The sequence below is a fragment of the Chiloscyllium punctatum genome, chromosome 8, assembly GCF_047496795.1.
Source record: "Chiloscyllium punctatum isolate Juve2018m chromosome 8, sChiPun1.3, whole genome shotgun sequence".
NCBI lineage: Eukaryota > Metazoa > Chordata > Chondrichthyes > Orectolobiformes > Hemiscylliidae > Chiloscyllium > Chiloscyllium punctatum.
In genome coordinates, this window is record NC_092746.1 from 114,466,878 (window position 1) to 114,487,666 (window position 20,789).

Here is a 20,789-nt window from a genome sequence, read left to right on the forward strand (position 1 = left end):
GAGTACCGAACTTGGTGGCGGGGGGGGGGCGTCGGAGGTGGTCATGTTGCAGCTGTCCATGACATTGGTTAGTCCACTTTTGGAATACTGCATTCAATTCTGGTCTACCTCCTATAAGAAGAATGTTCTAAAACTTGAAAGAGTTCAGAAATGATTTATAAGGATGTTGCCAGGGTTGAAGTTTTTGAGCTATAGGGAGTGGTTGGAGGAATTGAAATTGGCACTGACTGGGAAGTCTGGTCGGCCCCTGTGGAACTGATTGCACCGAAAGTAAACTTAGGGAATGGCTCATCGAGCATCGCAGCAAGGTCTCCAGGGACTAATCAGACCTCCCAGTCACCGCCTGTTTCAATTCCCCAACCACTCCCTTTCCAACATGACCATGCTTGGCCTCCTCCATTGCCAAAACAAACCACAGCTCCTATTGGAGGAACAGCACCTTATCTTCTGCCTGGGCATGTTACAGCCAGGAGGACACAACATTCAGTTCTCCCATTTCAAATAACCTCCCTCCCCCTCCCACGGCTCCCTTCCCAGCCCACTCCCTCCCTTCCACTGCTCCCTGCCACCAACTGGATTCATTCCTCCTATTTACCAACCAGGTCATACCCTCCACCTATCCCCACTTCACCACCCTGCCCCTGCCTCCCTCTTTACCTGTAGCTATCCCCAATACTAAAGAAGGGTTACACTCAAAACGTCGACTTCTGAACCTCCTGATCCTGCCTGGACCTGTTTATGGCCAGCTTGGCCAGGCTCAGAATCAGGCCCACAAGGAGGTCATCTGACCTACCCTCCACCCTCCGCACTAGGTAATACCCTGTTTATTTCTTATTTTCTTTATAAACCCGCACACGATTGTCAAACAGTGCTTATGCTTTCCCCAGTGCCCATGTCGTGTGTGTGCAGGTGTAGGACACTGAAGAATAACAAATGCAGAAATCTTTATTTATGTATAACCAGCAGGAAGTAAGGAAAAACCCGAGTGGTCAGTAACAAGCAGTGCTTTCCTTATCAAGGGGCAATGCAAAGTGATCAAAAAAAGGCAAGGAGGAGGGCAGGGATCAAATCAAAATAGAATCAGAGGAGTAAATAAAACGCATCACACCCTGTGTTGCCCTCCTCACCATGAAAATCTCGTGTGGTGGTAGACACTGCTTGCTCCTTCTCCAGGGGCACTTGAACCCGAACGTAACCGTGAAAGAGGAGCAAGCAATCTGCCATAACGACCTCCTCCATGGCCCGCTGCCTGGATCCATTTATGGCCAGCCTGGCTAGGTCCAGGAGCAGACCCATGAGGAGGTCCACTGACCTCCCCTCCCCTCTCTGCACTAGGTGATCCCTGTTTATATTTTTTTCTTCCCTGCAGTATACTGGCTGTGTGGCCAGCCAGCTCAGTGTCAGTCCCCTGAAGTGAAGAGATTCTGAATCCCCTGTTTATTTTTTAAAAAAACATTTTAACCCCCACACTACTGCCAAACAGCAGTAGTGCTTAATTTTTCGTCAGCACCCATGTTGTGTATGTGCAGGTGTAAGTCAGAGAGAAGAACAACGAGTGCATTAATCTTTATTTATACTCCACCAACAGAAAGAAAGGAAAAACACTTGGCAGGCCAGTGACAAGCAGTGCCTTTCTCAACAAAGGGCAATACTGAGTGATCCACCACCTCACCCTAGTTCTAAACTTCCAGCTCAGCACTGTCCCCATGACTTGTCCGGACTTGTCCGACCTGCCTATCTCCTTTTCCACCTATCCACTCCACCCTCTCCTCCCTGACTCATCACCTTCATCACCTCCCCCACTCACCCATTGTACTCTATGCTACTTTCTCCCCACCCCCACCCTCCTCTAACTTATCTCTCCATGCTTCAGCCTCACTGCCTTTATTCCTGATGAAGGGCTTTTGCCCGAAACGTTGACTTCGAAGCTACTTGGATGCTGCCTGAACTGCTGTGCTCTTCCAGCACCACTAATCCAGCACCACCACTGGTTTCCAGCATCTGCAGTCATTGTTTTTACCTTTTTGCTCTCATCACATTGCTGCCTGTTTCTACTACAGCCACTGCCATGGGAAGCCTGTTGCTGCTTGGCACGGGCTGCTTGCTCCCACTCTTTACCCACCGGCCACCCCAGGCTGCCTACTTCTGCTCTTGCTGTTGGCTGTCCTGGGCTGCCTGCTCCCACAGTCCGGCTGGAGTCCTGCTCCGGTACCTGCTTTCATGCTCCAGATCACGAAGAAGCTGTGATGCCATAGACTGCCAGACTTCTGCCCAGACACACCAGCAGCATTGAGGCTGACTGCTAAAGCCTCCAGCGGCTGCTGTCACCATAGCAATGTCACCTGACCTACCTCAGTGATCTGTACACGTTTACAGCAGTCCCTCTGTTCCTGCACCCCTTTAGAATTCTAACCTTATTTCATAATGACTTTCATTGTTCATCCTATCAAAATGCATCAACAAATGTTTCTGTGCATTGAATCTCACCTGCCATCAATATGCTCACTCTTTTTGGAGCTCAACACTGTCGTCTTCACAGTTTACAATTTTTTCAAGTTTTGTGTCATTTGCAAAGTTTAAAATTGTTTCCTGCATGCAAAGATTGATATTGTTAATGGATATCCAGAAAGGAAAGAACTCCATTACTGATGACCCTGAGGAACACCACTACAAACGTTTCTCCACTACTCTTGTTTCCTTTTCAGGGCTGATCGGGCATAGCGTAGGGAACTGTGCGCAGAGTCTGAGCAGACGGGAAGCCCTAAATGAATTTTTTTGCCTTGGTTTTCACTAAGGAAAGGAACCTTGTTGTGAATGAGAAATTTAAGGAGCTGGGAAACAGGCTTAAATAGATCGAGATTGAGCAAGTTGATGTGCAGGAATATTTAGCAAATATAAGATTGTTAAGTCCCCAGGGCCAGACCAGATTTATCCTACGTTGCTCTGGAAAGCGAGAAAGGAGGTTGCTAAGCTGATGGCTAAAATCTTTGCCTCCTCACTGGAGTCTTACCGGAGGATTGGAAAGAGGTGAATGTTGTTCCTCTTTTCAAGAACGGTAAGAGGGAAATCCTGACAATTACAGACATTCCTGAAGAAGGGTTTATGCCCGAAACGTCGATTCTCCTTCCCCTTGGATGCTGCCTGACCTGTTGCGCTTTTCCAGCAACACATTTTTAAGTCCCTGATGAGACCACACTTGGAATATTGTGTCCAGTTCTGGTCGCCCTACTATAGGAAAGATATAGAGGCTTTGGAGAGGGTTTACCAGGCTGCTGCCTGGACTGGAGGACTTCTCTTATGAAGAGGCGTTGAATAAGCTCGGACTTTTCTCTCTGGAGAGAAGGAGGAAAAGAGGTGACCTGATCGAGGCATACAAAATAATGAGAGGAATGGATAGAGTCACTAGCCAGAGACTTTTCCCCAGGGCTGGATTGACTGGTATGAGGGGTCATAGTTTTATGATATTAAGAGAAAGGTATAGAGGGGACGTCAGAGAAAGGTTCTTTATGCAGAGAGTTGTGAATGCATGGAATGCGTTGCCAGCGGTGGTGGTGGAAGCAGAGTCATTAGGGACATCTAAGCGATTGCTGGACATGCACATGGATAGCAGTGAGTTGAGGGGTGCGTGGGTTAAGTTATTTTTTACATTAAGATTAACCCTTGGCACAACATTTTGAGCCAAAGAGCCTGTTCTATGCTGTACTTTTCTATGTTCTGTGTTCAATGTTCTATTCCTCAGCCAGTTTTGTATCCATGTTACTACTGTTACTTTCATTCCTTGAGCTATCATTTTGATCACGGTCTGTTATGTGGCACTCAGTAAACATCTCATGAAAGTTCATGTAGACCACGTCAACAGCATTTACCTCATGGTGCCTTTCTGTTACCTTTCCAAAAATCTAAAACAGTTTAGTTAAACATGGTTTCTCCTTTAGAGATCTGCTTTCAACACCGAGGCACTTAAGGACAAAGTTGGCCCAAAGCTTGGTCAAAGAGATCGATGTTAATGAGCGTCAGAGAGTGAGAAACTTACTCGTTGATATAAACTCTTTTGTAGAACAAGAGCTATTACTTATCAAAAAAGAATCCGTTTTGGTTGAACAACACCAAAAGAATTGGTATCTTTGGAACTAACATTTCTTGATCTTACTTGCCAGTGGAAACTCTTTTGCAGAACCAGTACCAGTATTTGCCAATAAAGAAGCTGTTCAGAGGGAGGTAAAGGTTCGAGTATCGGAGAATGCTGTTCTCAGCTGTGAAGTATCGGATTTCAAAACTGGAGTGAAATGGTCCAAAAGTGGAAAATCTCTCAGTTCTAGTCAGAAGCTTAAACTTGAATCTGATGATAGAATACGAAGACTCATCATTCTGAATGCAGAGCTAAAGGATGGTGGCAGTTACGCATGTGAAGCAGCTGGAGAGAAATTGACTTTTCATGTTGAGGTTACAGGTCAGTCATGTTTGTTGATGGTTTGCTGTTTAGTTTTAACCTTGGTTTCTGATGTTTTTAAGATTATTGCTTGTCATGTGGCATTTTTATATCAAATGGTTGGTGCTTTTTGGAGTTTCATCTATTATAATGTTGTAACTTAGAGACTTAATGGAAAACTTACTTAAGATTGTAACTTGCACTTGTTGCAAACTTACACAACATACATAGAACAATGCTTACAGGAACAGGCTTTACGACCAGAGATACCATTAAAAACTACTCATGTCTACCTGCACATAGTCCATATCCCTCTAATCCCTGCTGGATCATGTGTTTGTTTAAATGCCGCTTGAACATTGCTCTTGTACCTGCTTTTACCACCTCCCCTGACAGCGTGTTCCAGATACCTACCACCCTCTGTGTGAAAAAAATGCCTTGCACATCTCCTTCAAATTTTCTCCCTCTTACCTTAATCTTATGGCCACTAGTAGTTAAAATTTCCATTCCAGGAAAATAACTCTGTCCACCATATCCATGCGTCTTATAATTTTACGTACTTCCATCAGGTCAGTCCTCAGCCTCCGATGTTTTAGCGAAAACAATCCATATTTGTGTAATGTCTCCTTATAGGTAATGCATTCCAATCCATTCAACATTCTGGTAAATCTCTCTTGCATCCTCTCCAAAGCCTTCACATCCTTCCTATGACGTGGCAACCACAACTGCATGCAATATTCCAAATAAGCCAGAACTAAAATTTTATGCAGCTGCAACCTGACTTGCTGACTTTTATACTCAATGCCCGACTTATAAAGGCAAGCATGTTGTATGCCTTCTTTACCACCTTATCCACTTCTGTTGCCACTTTCAGGGAGCTATGCACTTATACCCCAAGATCTCTCTGTGTACCAATGCTCTTAGGGGTACTGCCGTTTACTGTGTACTTTCCTCTTGCATTTCACCTCGTATTTGTCCAGATTAAATTCAATCTGCCATTTCTCCACCCAACTTTACAACTGATCAATATCCTGCCATATCCTTTGACAAGTTATGGTGAATGGGTTGGTTGTGAAGAAATTCTGTCCCATATTTTTATTTTTCTCCAAAAGATATAAAGTAACTCAACACATAAAAGATGAATAAATAGAGTCATAGAGATGTACGGCATGGGAACAGACCCTCTAGTCCAACACATCCTTGCTGACAAGGTATCCCAACCCAATCTAGTCCCACCTGCCAGCACCTTACCCATATCCCTCCAAACCCTTCCTATTCATATACCCATCTAGATGCCTTTTAAGTGTTGCAATTGTACTAGCCTCCACCACTTCCTCTGGCAGCTCATTCCATACATGTACCACCGTCTAGGTGAAAAAGCTGCCCCTTAGGTCTCTTTTATATCTTTCCCCCTCACCCCAAACCTGTGACTGTGCGTTCTGGACTCCTCGAACGCAGGGAAAAGATTTTGTCTATTTTTCCTATCCATGCACCTCATGATTTTCTAAATCTGTATAAGGTCACCCCTCAGCCTCCGATGCGGTAGGGAAAACAGCCCCAGCCTATTCAATCTCTCCCTATAGCTCAAATCCTTCAACCCTGAACCCTGGCAACACCCTTGTAAATCTTTTCTGAACCATTTCAAGTTTCACAACATCTTTCTGAAAGGAAGGAGAACTGAATTGCACGCAATATTCCAATAGCGGCCTAACCAATGTCCTGTACAGCTGCAACATGTCCTCCCAACTCCTGTACTCAATAGTCTGACCAATAAATGAATGCATACCAAACACCTTCTTCACTATCCTATCTACCTGCGACTCCACTTTCAAGGAGCTATGAACCTGCACTCCAAGGTCTCTGTTCAGCAACACTCCCTAAGACCTTACCATTAAGTGTATAAGTCCTGCTAAAATTTGCTTTCCCAAAATGCAGAACCTCGCATTTATCTAAATTAAACTCCATCTGCCACATCTCAGCCCATTGCCCCATCTGATCAAGATCCTGTTGTAATCTGAGGTAACCTTCTTCGCTGTCCACTACACCTCCAATTTTGGTGTCATCTGTCAAATCGATATCATTTATATCAATGATAAAAAGTAATGGACTCAACGTTGAGCCTTGTGGCAATCCACTCGTCACAGGCCGCCAGTTTGATAAACAACCCTCCACCACCACCTTCTGCCTTTGGGCCAGTTCTGCATCTAAATGGCTAGTTCTCCCTGTATTCCATGAGATCTGACCTTGCGAACCAGCCTCCCATGCGGAACCTTGTCGAACGCCTTACTGAAGTCCATATAGATCACGTCTACTGCTCTGCTGTCATCAATCCTCTTTGTTACTTCTTCAAAAAACTCAATCAACCTTGTGAGACATGATTTCCCATGCACAAAGCCATGTTGACTATCCCTAATCAATCCCCAGGACCTGATCAGGTATACCATATAACTTTGTGGGAAGCTAGGGAAGTGATTACTGGGTCCCGGGCTGAAATATTTTTATCATTGATAGCCACGGGAATGGTGCCAGAAGACTGGAGTTTGGTTAACATGGTGCCATTATTTAATAAAGCTGGTAAGGAAAAGGCAAGGAACTATATACCGGTGAGGCTGACATCAGTGGTGGGTAAGTTGTTGAAGGGGATTCTGAGAAACAGGATTTACATGTATTCGGAAAGGACTGATTAGGGAAAGTCAGCATGGTTTTGTGCATGGGAAATTGTGTCTCACGAACATGATAGAGCTTTTTGAATAAGGGAGTATTTTGAAGAGGGGCGGCACTGTGGCACAGTGGCACAGTGGTTAGCACTGCTGCCTAACAGCGCCAGAGACCCGGGTTCAATTCCCGCCTCAGGTGACTGACTGTGTGGAGTTTGCACGTTCTCCCCGTGTCTGCGTGGGTTTCCTCGGGGTGCTCCGGTTTCCTCCCACAGTCCAAAGATGTGCAGGTCAGGTGAATTGGCCATGCTAAATTGCCCCTAGTTTTAATTAAGGGGTAAATGTAGGGGTATGGGTGGGTTGCGCTTTGGTGGGGTGGTGTGGACTTGTTGGGCCAAAGGGCCTGTTTCCACACTGTAAGTAATCTAATCTAATCTAAAATTGATGAAGGCAGAGTGGTGGATGTTGTCCATATGGACTTCAGTAAGGTGATCTACACAGTTCCACATTGTCAACTGGTTAGCAAGGTTAGAACACATGAAATAAAGGCAGAACTGGCCATTTAGATACAACATTGGCTCAAAGATAGGAGACAGAGTGTAGTACATAGTTAAAAAACATAGAACGTAGAACAGTACAGCACAGTACAGGCTCTTAGCCCCACAGTGTTGTGCCGATCATTTATGTTAATCTAAGATGAACCTAACCTACACACCCCTCAATTTACTGCCATCCGTATGCTTGTCTAGCATGCGCTCAAATGTCTCTAACTCTACTACCACCGCTGGCAGTGCATTCCACGCACCATCACTCTCTGTGTAAAGAACCTACCTCTGACATCTTCCCTATACCTTCCTCCAATCACATTAAAATTATAACCCCTCATGACAGCCATTTCTACCCTGGGGAAAGATTTCTGGTATCTACTCTATCTATGCCTCTCATTACCTTGTACATCTCTATCAAGTCACATCTCTTCCTCCTTCTCGCCAGTGTGAAAAGCCCAAGGTCACTCAACCTCTCTTCGTAAGACAAGCCCTCCAATCCAGGCAGCATCCTGGTAAATCTCCTCTGCACCCTCTCTAAAGCATCCACATCCTTCCTATAGTGAGGTGACCACAACTGAACACACTATTCCAAGTGTGTTCTAACCTGCAGCAAAACCTTGTGGCTCTTAAACTCAATCCCCCTGCTAATGAAAGCCAAAACACCAAATGCCTTCTTAATAGCCCTATCAACTTGGGTGACAACTTTGAAGGATCTGTCTGTGTGGACCCGAAGATCCTGTTGTTGCTCCACACTGTCATGAATCTGGTCTTTAACCCTATATTCAGCATTCAAATTCGACTTTCCAAAATGAATCACTTTGCATTCATTCAGGTTGAACTCCATTTGCCACTTCTCAGCCCAGCTCTGCATTCTGTCATTGTCTTGTTGTGACCTCGACACTATCTACAACACCACCGACCTTTGTGTCATCAGCAAACTTACTAACCCACCCTTCCACTTCTTCACCCAAGTCATTTATAAAAACTACAGAGAGCATAGGCCCAAGAACAGATCCCTGCGGGACACCACTGGTCACTGACCTCCAGGCAGAATACTTTCCATCCACTACCACTCACTGTCTCCTTTTGGCCAGCCAATTCTCTATGCAGGCAGCCAAATTTCCCTGTTTCCATACCTCCTAAATTTCTGAATGAGCCTACTGTGGGGAACCTTGTCAACTGCCTTACTGAAATCCGTATGCACCACATCCACTCCTTGATCTTTGTCAACACGTGAGGTCACATCCTCAAAGAACTCGAGGCTTGTGAGACCTGCCCCTCTTAAAGCCATGCTGACTATCTTTAATCAAACTATGATTTTCCAAATAGTCATAAATTCTATTTCTCAGAATCTTTCCAGTACCTTGCTTACCACAGATGTTAGACTGACTGGTCTATAATTCCCAGGAATTTCTTATTCCCTTTCTTGAACAGAGGAACAACATTTGCCTCCCTCCAGTCATCCGGTACTACCCCTGTGGAGAGTGAGGATGCAAAGATCATTGGCAGAGGTGCAGCAATCTCATTCCTCACTTCCTGTAGTTACTGTGGACTTATCTGTCTTGATGTTTCCCAGAATTTCAAGCACATCCACTTTCTTAATATCAGTCTGTTCAAGCCTATTGACCTGGTCCATGGCATTTTCAGTATCTACAAAGTCCCTCTCTCTAGTGAAAACTGAAGTAAAAAACTATTTAAGGCCTCCCCTACCTCTTCAGACTCCAGGCACAAGTTCCCTCCACTATCCCTGATTGGCCCCATCCTCTCTCTGATCAGTCTCTTATTCCTCACGTAAGTATAGAATGCCTTTGGGTTTTCCCGAATCCTTCCCGCCAAGGCTTTATCGTGCACCCGCCTAGCTCTTCTTAGTCCATTTTTGAGTTATTTCCTAGCTACTGTGTAATCCTGTAAACCTATGCCAGAACCTGTGCTTCCTGAACCTTAAATAAGCTTCCTTCTTCCTCTTGACGAGACGCTCCTCTTCTTTTGTCATCCAAGGCTGAATAGGCTGTGGCCATTTTCCCTGGAGTGTTGGAGGCTGAGGGGTGACCTTATAGTGGTTTATAAAATCAAAAGCGGCATGGATAGAGTGAGTAGTCAAGGTCTTTTTCCTAAAGTAGTGGAGAACAAAACTAGAGGCATAGGTTTAAGTTGGGAGGTGAAGATTTAAAAAATAAGGGGCAACTTTTTCATGCAGAGAGTTGTGAATGCATACCAGAGGAGGTGGTAGCAATTGGTACAATTACAAAATTTAAAAGGAATCTTGATGGGTATATGAGTAGGAAGGTTTTAGGGGAATGGGCCAAATGCAGGCAAATGGGACTAGATTAATTTAGGATATCTTGTGAGCATGGATGTATAAGACTGAAGGTCTGTTTCCGTGCTGTACAACTCTCTATAAGTAATTGCTAGAAATAAAATAAAAAGTGAGATTTTAAGAATAGAACAGAATTGTGTCTGTAGACTCATTGAACCTGCTCTGCCATTTGGTAAGATCATGACCAATTTGATCTGTCCACAACTCTACTTTGCTTTTTTCTTCCTAACCTCACTACCATCACTTGTCAATCAAAAATCTGTTCACGTTCTAAAATATTCTATTCCCTAGCCACCACTGCTCTCTGGGTAAGAGAATTCCAAAGCTTTAATGGCCTTCTGGGAGAATGGTGTGGAAGTGGTGTTGTTGGACTGGGGTGACAAAATTAAAAATCACACAACACCTGGTTATGGTCTCACAGGTTTATTTGGAAACACTAGCTTTCAGAGCTGCTCTTTCATCAGGTAACTAGTGGGGCAGGATCACAAAATACAGAATTTATAGCAAAAGATCACAGTGTCATGCAGTTAAAACAATATATTGAACAAACCTAGATTGCTGTTAAGTCTTTCATCTTTTAGAATGGATTTCAGGTTTCGGTTCATTAATATGTAAATCTCAGAACTTCTTTTAAGTCACATTTTCGAGATAACATAAGGTTTTATAAAAATAGGTGACATCTCAGCTCAGACAATGTATTAAAGGCAAAAGAGAAAATGCGAGAAAATCTCAGCAGGTCTGGCAGCATCTGTATGGAGAGAAAACAGCTGACGTTTCAAGTCTAACTGACCCTTTGTCAGCTGCCAGACCTGCTGAGATTTTCCAGCACTTTCTCTTTTGGTTTCAGATTCCAACATCTGCAGTAATTTGCTTTTATCCAATGTATTAAAGGTGTGAGGTTAGAGTCTGTCTGTATCCTAAACTTGAGTCAGAATGGTTCTGTTTCCAAAGTAGGAATTTATAACATGTTATATGGATTGATTGCCTGCATTGATGCTTTTTGAGCAAAAATGAATGTAGCTGCAAATACAATTCTGCAAATGGAAATACACACCTATAAGTCTATGTGTGTGTGTGTGTTGGAGTATGAGCTTGTGAGAGGATGTGTGCATGGGTGTGAGTTGGGGATTGTATGTGTGTGTGTGTCTGAGAGAGGACATGTGTATGAGACAGTGTATATAGATTAGTGGGGTCATCTGTAGAGTGACATGAACCCAGGGTCCCAGGTGAGACTATTCTCATGTGTACCACACTTGGCTATCAGCCTCTGCTTGGTCACTCTGCATTGTTCCCCGAAGGAACATTTCAGCAGTCAGGGACATTCGGCCTTGGATCTTTGGGTGACCATTCCTCCAAGGCGGACTTCAGGATATGCAACAACGCAGAGTAGCCGAGCAGAGGCTGATAGCCAGGTTTGGTACCCATGAGGATGGCCTCAACCTGGACTTTGGGTTCATGTCACACTACAGGTGACCCCACTACAATATACACTCTTCACACACACATGCACACACACTTATATACACACTCACGCAGACTCTGTGTCATACACATGCTCTTTCTCAGACACACACACATACACCCACCACACTCACACCCATGTACACACTCTCTCACAGGCTTATAATCCATCACATTCATGCACATACTCTACCAAGCATGCACACATGCAAACACACACTCTCTCATGCGCATTCACACTCACATGCACACACTCAGACTTTCTCTCACACATACACACACACACACACGTCTAAGGGGTGAATTTCCATTTGCAGAATTGTATTTGCAGATACATTCTATTTTTGGTCAAAGAGCATACAATTGCATCAGCCAATGCAGGCAGTCAATCCATGTAACATTTTATAAATTTCTGCTTTGGGAAAAGAACTAATTGGGATATAGACAGACTCTAACCTCACACCTTTAATACATTGTCTATGCTGAGATGTCACTTTTTTAAATAAAATCTTATGTTATCTTGAGAACACGACTTAAAAGAAGTTCTGGGTTTACATATTAATGAACCAAAACCTGCAACTAAAAGATGAAGACTCAACAGCAATCTAGTTTTTTCAATATATTGTTTTAATTGCATGAAACTGTGATATTTTGCTTTAAATTCCGTATTTTATGATCCTGTCCCACTAGTTACCTGATAAAGGAGCAGCACTATGAAAGCTACTACTTCCAAATTAATCTGTTAGACTGTAACATAGTGTTGTGTGATTTTTAACTTCTGGGAGAAGACATTTCTTGACATTGTTATAATCCCAGTCAATGTTATACTAGACATGTCAGATCCTAGACTGAAATCTGGCTGATTGACAGATCAGATTCTGTTTTGTTTTGGTTTTAACAATGTGATCTCTCAATGAAACATAAACATGCAATGTTGAAGATTTGGTTTTAGCAATAGGAAAGAAGTTTATTAAAACAAATCAACTGAAGATAAAATTACAACATTTAAAAAGCATCTGGATGAGTTTATGAACAAGAAGTGTTCAGAGGGATATGGGTGAAACAGGGTCATAGAGTCATAGATGTACAGCATAGAAACAGACCCTTCGGTCCAATCCGTCCATGCCGACCAGATATCCCAACCCAATCTAATCCCACCTGCCAGAACCCGGCCCATATCCCTCCAAACCCTTCTATTCATATACCCATCCAAATGTCTCTTAAATGTTGTAATTGTACCAGCCTCCACCACTTCCTCTGGCAGCTCATTCCATACACGTACCACCCTCTGTGTGAAAAGTTGCCCCTGAGGTCTCTTTTATATCTTTCCCTTCTCACACTAAACCTATGCCCTCTAGTTCTGGACTCCCCGACCCCAGGGAAAAGACTTTGCCTATTTACCCTATCCATGCCCCTCATAATTTTGTAAACCTCTATAAGGTCACCCCTCAGACTCCAACGCTCCAGGGAAAACAGCCCCAGACTGTTCAGCCTCTTCATGTAGCTCAAATCCTCCAACCCTGGCAACATCCTTTGGAGGCTGAGACCAGAATTGCACGCAATATTCCAACAGTGGCCTAACCAATGTCCTGTACAACTGCAACATGACCTCCCAACTCCTGTACTCAATACTCTGACCAATAAAGGAAAGCACACTAAACGCCTTTTTCACTATCCTATCTAACTGCAACTCTACTTTCAAGCAGCTATAAGCCTGCACTCTAAGGTCTTTTTGTTCAGCAACACTCCCTAGGACTTTACCATTAAGTGTATAAGTCCTGCTAAGGTTTGCTTTTCCAAAATGCAGCACCTCACATTTATCTAAATTAAACGCCATCTGCCATTCCTCAGCCCATTGACCCATCTGATCAAGATCCCGTTATGCTGCATAGAACATAGAGCATTATAGCGCAGCACAGGTTCTTCGGCCCTCAACATTGCGAACATCCTGTGGAATCAATATGAAATCCATCTAACCTACACTATTCCAATTTCATCCAAATGTCTATCCAATGACTATTTAAATGCCCTTAATGTTGGCAAGTCTATTGCTGTTGCAGGCAGGGCATTCCATGTCCCCACTACTCTCTGAGTACAGCAACTCTGACATCTATCTCCCCTCAATTTATAGCTATGTCCCATTGTGCTAGCCATCATCATCTGAGGAAAAAGACACTCACTGTCCACTCTATCTAACCCTCTGATTATCTTATATGTCTCAATTAGATCACCTCTCAACCTTCTTCTCTCTAACAAAAAGAGCCTCAAGTCCATCAGCCATTCCTCAAAAGACCTTTTCTCTATACCAGGCAACGTCCTAGTAAATCCTCTCTGCACCCTTTCCAAAGCTTCCACATTATTCCTATAATGCGGTGACCAGAAATCTACACAATACTCCAAGTGTGGCCGCACAAGAATTTTGTACAGCTGCAGCATGACCTCATCAACCTGGTGGCAGCTTTCAGGGATCTATGTACACAGACACTGAGATCTCTCTGCTCATTGACATTGCCAAGAATCTTACCATTTGCCCAGTACTCTTTGTTCCTGTTACTCCTTCCAAAGTGAATCGCTTCACACTTTTCTGCATTAAACTCAATTTGCCACCTCTCAGCCCAGCTGTGCAGCTTATTAATGTCCCTCTGTAAACTGCAACATCCTTCGCACTATCCACAACTCCACCGACCTTAGTGTCATCCGCAAATTTACTAACCCATCCTTCTACGTCCTCATCCAGTTCATTTATGTAAGTGACAAATAGTAGTGGCCTTAAATTCAATCCTTGTGGTACACCAGTAGTAACTGAACTCCAGGGTTAACATTTCCCATCAACCATCACCAGCTAGCCAACCATCATCACCTAGCCAATTTCTGATCCAAACCGCTAAATCACCCTCAATCCCATGCCTCTGTATTTTCTGCAATAGCCTTCCATGGGGAACCTTATCAAATGCTTTACTGAAATCCATATACAGGAGAAAGTGAGGACTGCAGATGCTGGAGATCAGATTTGAAAGTGTGGTGCTGGAAAAGCAGGTCAGGCAGCCTCTGATGAGGAGGAAAATCAACAAATTCCTGATGAAGGGCTTATGTCCGAAATGTCAATTCTCCTGGTCCTCGGATGCTACCTGACCTGCTGTGCTTTTCCACCACCACATTCTCAACTGAAATCCATATACACCACATCAACTGCTTTACCCTCATCCACCTGTTTAGTCATCTTCTCAAAGAACTCAGTAAAGTTTGTGAGGCACAATGTACCCTTCACAAAACCGTGTTGACTATTCCTAATCAAATGATTCCTTTCTAGATGATTATAAATCCTATCTCTCATAATTCTTTCCAACACTTTACCCACAACTGAAGAAAGGGTCAATGGTCTATTATTACCAGAGTTGTCTCTACTCCCCTTCTTGAACAAGGGGACAACATTTGCTATCTTCCAATCTTCTGGAACTACTTTTCTGTCATTGACAACATAAAGGTAAAAGCCAAAGGCTCTGCAATCTCTTCCCTAGCTTCTCAGAGAATCCTCGGGTAAATCCCATAGACTGTGTCTCAGTAGCCTTGATAACATTGTCTTTTTCCAGTGTGAATACTGACAAAAAATATCCATTTAGCACCTCTCCTATCTCTTTGGACTCCAACACAACTTCCCACTCCCACTTCTTCGCTGTCCATACACCTCCAGGTTTGGTGTCATCTGCAAACTTACTAACTACACCTCCTACGTTCATATCCAAATCATTTATATAAATTATGAAAAGTAGTGGACCTAGCACTGATCCTTGTGGCAGTCCTCAGGTCACAGGCCTCCCATCTGAAAAGCAACCCTCCACCATCACTCTCTGTCTTCTACCTTTGAGCTAAGTCTGTCTCCAAATGATAGTTCTCCCTGTATCCCATGAGATGTAACTTTGCTAATCTGTCTCCCATGAGGAACCTGTTGAATGCCTTACTGAAGTCTATATCGATTGCGTCCACCGCTCTACCCTCATCAAATCACTTTGTTACTTACTGAAAATACTCAATCACATTCATGAGACATGATTTCCCACCCAGAGTGCCATGTTGACTATCCCTAATCAGTCTTGCCTTTCCAAATTCATCCTGTCCCTCAGAATTCCCTCCAACAACTTGCCCACCACCGCTATCAGGCTGACCAGTCTATAGTTCCGTGGCTTTTCCTTACCACCTTCTTAAATAGTGGCACCATGTTAGCCAACCTCCAGTCTTCTGGCACCTCACGTGTCACTATCGACGATACAAATATCTCAGCAAGGGGCCCAGCAATCACTTCCCCAACTTCCCACAGAGTTCTAGGCTACACCTGATCATGTCTGGGGATTTATCCATTTTTATGCATTTCAAGACGTCCAGCACCTCTTCCACTGTAAAATTGACATTTTTCAAGTTGTCACCATCTATTTCCCTACATTCTATATCTTCCATGCCCTCCTCTACAGTAAACACTGATGCAAAATACTCTTTTAGTATCTACCCCATGTCCTGTGGCTCCACACATAGGCTGCCTTGGTGATCTTTGAGGGTCTCCGTTTTCTCCCTTGTTACCCTTTTGACCTTAATGTATTTATAAAAACCCTTTGAATTCCCCTTAACTCTATTTGCCAAAGCTATCTCATGTCACCTTTTTGCCCTCCTGATTTCCCTCTTAAGTTTACTCCTACTGCCTTTATAATCTTCTAAGGATTCACTTGATCTATCTTGTCTTTATCTGACATATGCTTCCTTATTTTTCTTCATCAAAACCTCAATTTCTCTGCTGACAGGTGGGGCTAGAATGGTTTGGGATATCTGGTCGGCATGGACGAGTTGGACCGAAGGGTCTGTTTCCATGCTGTACATCTCTATGACTCTATGACTCATCCAGCATTCCCTTTACCTACCAGCCTTTCCTTTCATCCTAACAGGGAATATACTCGTTATTTCATTTCGGAAGGCTTCAAATTTTCCAGCTGACCCTTTATCTGTGAACATCTGCCCCCAGTCAGCTTTTGAAAGTTCTTGCCTAATACCGTCAAAATTGACCTTGCACCAATTTAAAACTTCAACTTTTAGATCTAGTCTAACCTTTTCCATCACTATTTTAAAACTAACAGGTTTATCATCACTGGCTCCAAAGTGCTCCCCCACTGACGCCTCGGTCACCTACCCTGCCTTATTTCCCAAAAGTAAGTCAAGTTTTGCACCTTCTCTAGTAGGTACATCCACATACTGAATCAGAAAATTTTCTTGTACTCCCTTAACAAATTCCTCTCCATTTAAACCGTTAACACTATGGCAGTCCCAGTCTTGTTCGGAAAGTTAAAATCCCCTACTATAATCACCCTATTATTCTTACAAATAACTGAGATCTCCTTACAAATGTGTTTCTCAATTTTCCTCTAGCCATTAGCGGCTCTTTAATACAATCCCAATCAGGTGGTAATCCCTTTCTTATTTCTCAGTTCCACACAAATAACTTCCCTCGATGCATTCCCAGGAATATCCTCCCTCAGAACATTTGTAATGCAATTGCTTATCAGAAATGACCCAAACATGTTTAGTCTGGAACTCTTCCTGAATTCCTTTGTTTAAGGTAATTTTTTTTTGAGAAGAATCCCGAGTGTGGAAATAGGCCCTTCAACCCTCCTAAGAGTGACCCACCTACATCCATTCCCCCGACCCTCATGAATGCTTTGATAAGTTTGAGTTGAAATCCATGGTATATTTAATACTTTTGATCAATGTGGTTGAACAGCTTATGATACACTTCAAGGTCAGGTGGGACGTGATCCTAGACATGTCTCAAAGTTAGGAATATGACTGCAAAATCTCACTGGCTAGTGGTATTTTTGCACATTCATACTGGTGTACTTACTGGATTTTCCTTCATTGTAGAATTGGAATCAGGATTTGCTAATAAAGATGCTGTTCAGAAGGTTGTGAAAGTTCAAAAGTCAGAGAATGCAAGTCTTAGCTGTGAAGTGTCAGATTCCAAAACTGAAGTCAGATGGTTTAGAAATGGAAAACTTCTCAGTTCGAGTAAAAAATACAAAATTGAATCCCATGGCAAAATTTGCAAGCTTATCATTGAGAATGTGGAGCCAAAAGATGGAGGTGAATACGTATGTGAAGCAGCTAAAGAAAAATTGACCTTTGCCATTCAGGTTACAGGTTAGTAATAATCCAAGAAGATCTCAGTATTTATCATCCCTTTACGAATTTCATATCATAGAATCATAGAGTTCCTACAGTGCAGACACAGGCCATTCAGCCCATCAAGTCTTAACTGACCCATCCAAAGAACATTCCACCCAGACCGTCTTTCCTCCCATCCCTGGAACCCCATGGCTAAATCCACCTAGCCTGCATGTCCCTAGTTACTACAGGGCAATTTAGGATGGCAAATCCATCAAACCTGCACATTCTGCGCTGTGGAGGAAACCGGAGCACCCAGTGGAAATATATGCAGACATGGGGAGAATGTGCAAACTCTACACAAAACAGTTGTTTGAGATTAGAATTGAATCCGGATCCCTGGCACTGAGATGCAGCAGTGCTAATCACCTTGCCACCGTCCCTCCCAAAATGCTTGTCTTAACATATTAATCTTTACTGTGTGAAGACTCAATCCTGCGTAGAAAGTGAGGGCTGCTGATGCTAGAGATCAGAGTCAAAGAGTGTGGTGCTGGCAAAGCACAGCCGGTCAGGCAGCACCCAAGGAGCAGTAAATTCGATGTTTTGAGCATTACCTCTTCATCAGGAATGAGGGGTGACCCAAGGGGTCTGAGAAATAAATGGGAGGGTAGTGGGTTTGGGGAGTAGGTAGCTGGGACTGCGATAGATAGATGAACGTGGGGATGAGGTGATAGATCAGAGAGGAAGGTGGAGTGGATAGGTAGGAAAGAAGATGGGCAGATAGGACAGTTCAAGAGAACGGTGCTGAGTTGGAAGGTTGGATCTTGGATAAGGTGGGGCAAGGGGAACTGAGGAAACTGGTGAAATCCACATTGATCCCATATGGTTGGAGGATCCCAAGTGGAAGACAAAGCATTCTTCCTCCAGATGTTGGGTGGCTAGAGTTTAGTGATGGAGGAGGCCCTGGCCTTGCATGTCCTTGGTGGAGTGGGAGGGGGAGTTAAAGTGTTCGGCCACAGGGCGGTGGGGTTGTTTAGTGCGTGCATCCCCGAGATGGTCTCTTAAATGTTCTGCAAGTTGGTATCCTGTCTGACCAATGTAAAGGAGACCACATCGAGAGCGATGGACACAATACATGAATGTGCAAGTACAGGTAAACCTCTGTTAGATGTCGAAGGATACTTTGGAGTCTTGGACAGAGGTGAGGGGGCAGGTATGGGTGCAGGTTTTACACTTCTTGCAATGGCAGGAGAAGGTGCCAGGAGTGGAAGGTGGGTTGGTATGGGGGCTTCGTCCGAACAAGAGAGTCATGGACAGAATGGTCTCTCCGGAATGCAGATGGGGTGGGGAGGGAAATATATCCCTGCTAGTGGGGTCTGTTTGTAGGTGATGGAAATAATGGAGGATGATGCGATGTATCTAGAGATTGGTGGGTGAAAGGTGAGGTCCTGGGGTGGTATTCTGTCCTTATTGCAATTGGAGGGGTGGGGTTCAAGGGTGGAGGTATAAGGCAAGAATAGGGAGAGAGAAGTTTTGAACGTGTGGCTACACGAATAGTGCAGGAGGGAGGAATTCAGATACTGGATAACTGGGACTCATTCTGGGGTAGGTGGAACTTCAACAAATGGGATAGTCCAAATCCTGAACTAGAGGGGAGGGGGTGGTTGGGATTGGGGGGAGTGGAATTTGCTGTGCTCTTCGGGAGAGTTTAATTCAGCAGGGGAATGGGAACCTGAATTGTAGCTCCAGTGTACAGGAGATTACTGAGGTCGTGTATAAGGTTTCAAGGTTGCACGAGTGTACCAGCCAACAGGAAGGTGGTTTGAAGTGTGACTACTTCAAAGTCAGGAGCATCTGGAATAAGGTGGGTGAACTTGCAGCATGAGTTGGTACCTGGGACCTCGGTCGTGTGGCCATTTTGGATATGTGGCTAGAGCAGGGCCTAGAATGATTATTGTAAGTTCCGGGGTTTAGATGTTTCAGAAAGAACAGGAAAGGTGGTAAAAGAGGTGTGGCATTGTTAGTCAAGGACAGTATTACGGTGGCAGAAAGGACGTTTGATGAGGGCTTGTCTCCTGAGACAGTATGGGCTGAGTTTAGAAACAGGAAGGGAGAGGTTACCCTTTTGGGAGTTATCTATAGGCCTCCAAATAGTTCCAAAGATGTAGAGAATAGGATAGCAAAGATGAAACTCGATAGGAACGAGAGTGACAGGATAGTTGATATGAGAGCTTTTAATTTGCCAAATATTGACTGGGAATACTATAGTTCAAGTACTTTAGATGGGTCAGTTTTTGTCCAATATGTGCAGGAGGGTTTCCTGACACCATATGTATATAGGCCAAGAAGGGGCAATGCCATATTGGATTTGGTACTGGGTAATGAACCGGGCCAGGTGTTAGATTTGGAGTAGGTGAGCACTTTGGTGATAGTGACCACAATTCGGTTACGTTTACTTTAACGATGAAAAGGGATAGGTATGTACCGCAGGACAAGAGTTACAGCTGGGGGGAAAGCAATTATGGTGCAATTACGCAAGTATTAGGATGCATATGATGGGGAAGGAACTGCAGGGGATGGGCACGATTGAAATGCAGAGCTTGTTCAAGGAGCAGCTACTACGGGTCTTTGATAAGTATGTACCTGTCAGGCAGGGAGGAAGTGGTCGAGTGCGGAAGCCGTGGTTAACTAGAGAAGTTGAATCTCTTCAAGAGGAAGAAGGAGGCTTATGTAAAGATGAGATGTAAAGGCTCAGTTAGGGCGCTTGAGTTACAGGTCAACCAGGAGGGATCTAAAGAAAAATCTAAGAAGAGCTAGGAGGGGACATGAGAAGTCTTTGGCAGGTAAGATCAAGGAAAATCCTAAAGCTTTCTATGGGTATGTCAGGAATAAAAGAATGACATGAGTAAGATTAGGGCCAATCAGGGACAGTAGTGGGAAGTTATGCATGGAGTCTGAAGAGATAAAAGAGGCGCTAAATGAGTATTTTTCGTCAGTATTCACACAGGAAAAAGAAAATGTTGTTGAGGAGAATACTGAGATACAGGCTACTAGTCTAGATGGGATGAGGTTCACAAGGAGGAAGTGTTAGTAATTCTGGGTAGTGTGATAATAGATTAGGTCCCCTGGGCCGATGGGATTTATCCTAGGACTAACTGGGAAACCAGGGAGGAGATTGCAGAGCCTTTGACTTTTACCTTTATGTCATCATTGTCTACAGGAATAGTGCCAGAAGA

General features: G+C 43.8%; 1 protein-coding gene across 2 annotated transcripts in view; it reads left to right on the forward strand.

Moving 5' to 3' along the window:
• obscnb (obscurin, cytoskeletal calmodulin and titin-interacting RhoGEF b) overlaps positions 1-20,789 on the forward strand; it is an 802,448-nt gene that overhangs the window by 120,811 nt on the left and 660,848 nt on the right. Inside the window, exons 13-15 of one of the 2 annotated variants that reach the window (XM_072576281.1) lie at positions 4,175-4,450; positions 16,533-16,604; positions 17,314-17,589. In XM_072576281.1, coding sequence (XP_072432382.1) covers positions 4,175-4,450; positions 16,533-16,604; positions 17,314-17,589 — 624 coding nt within the window. The remainder of the gene's footprint in view (positions 1-4,174; positions 4,451-16,532; positions 16,605-17,313; positions 17,590-20,789) is intronic. The other variant, XM_072576282.1, reaches the window with a different exon arrangement.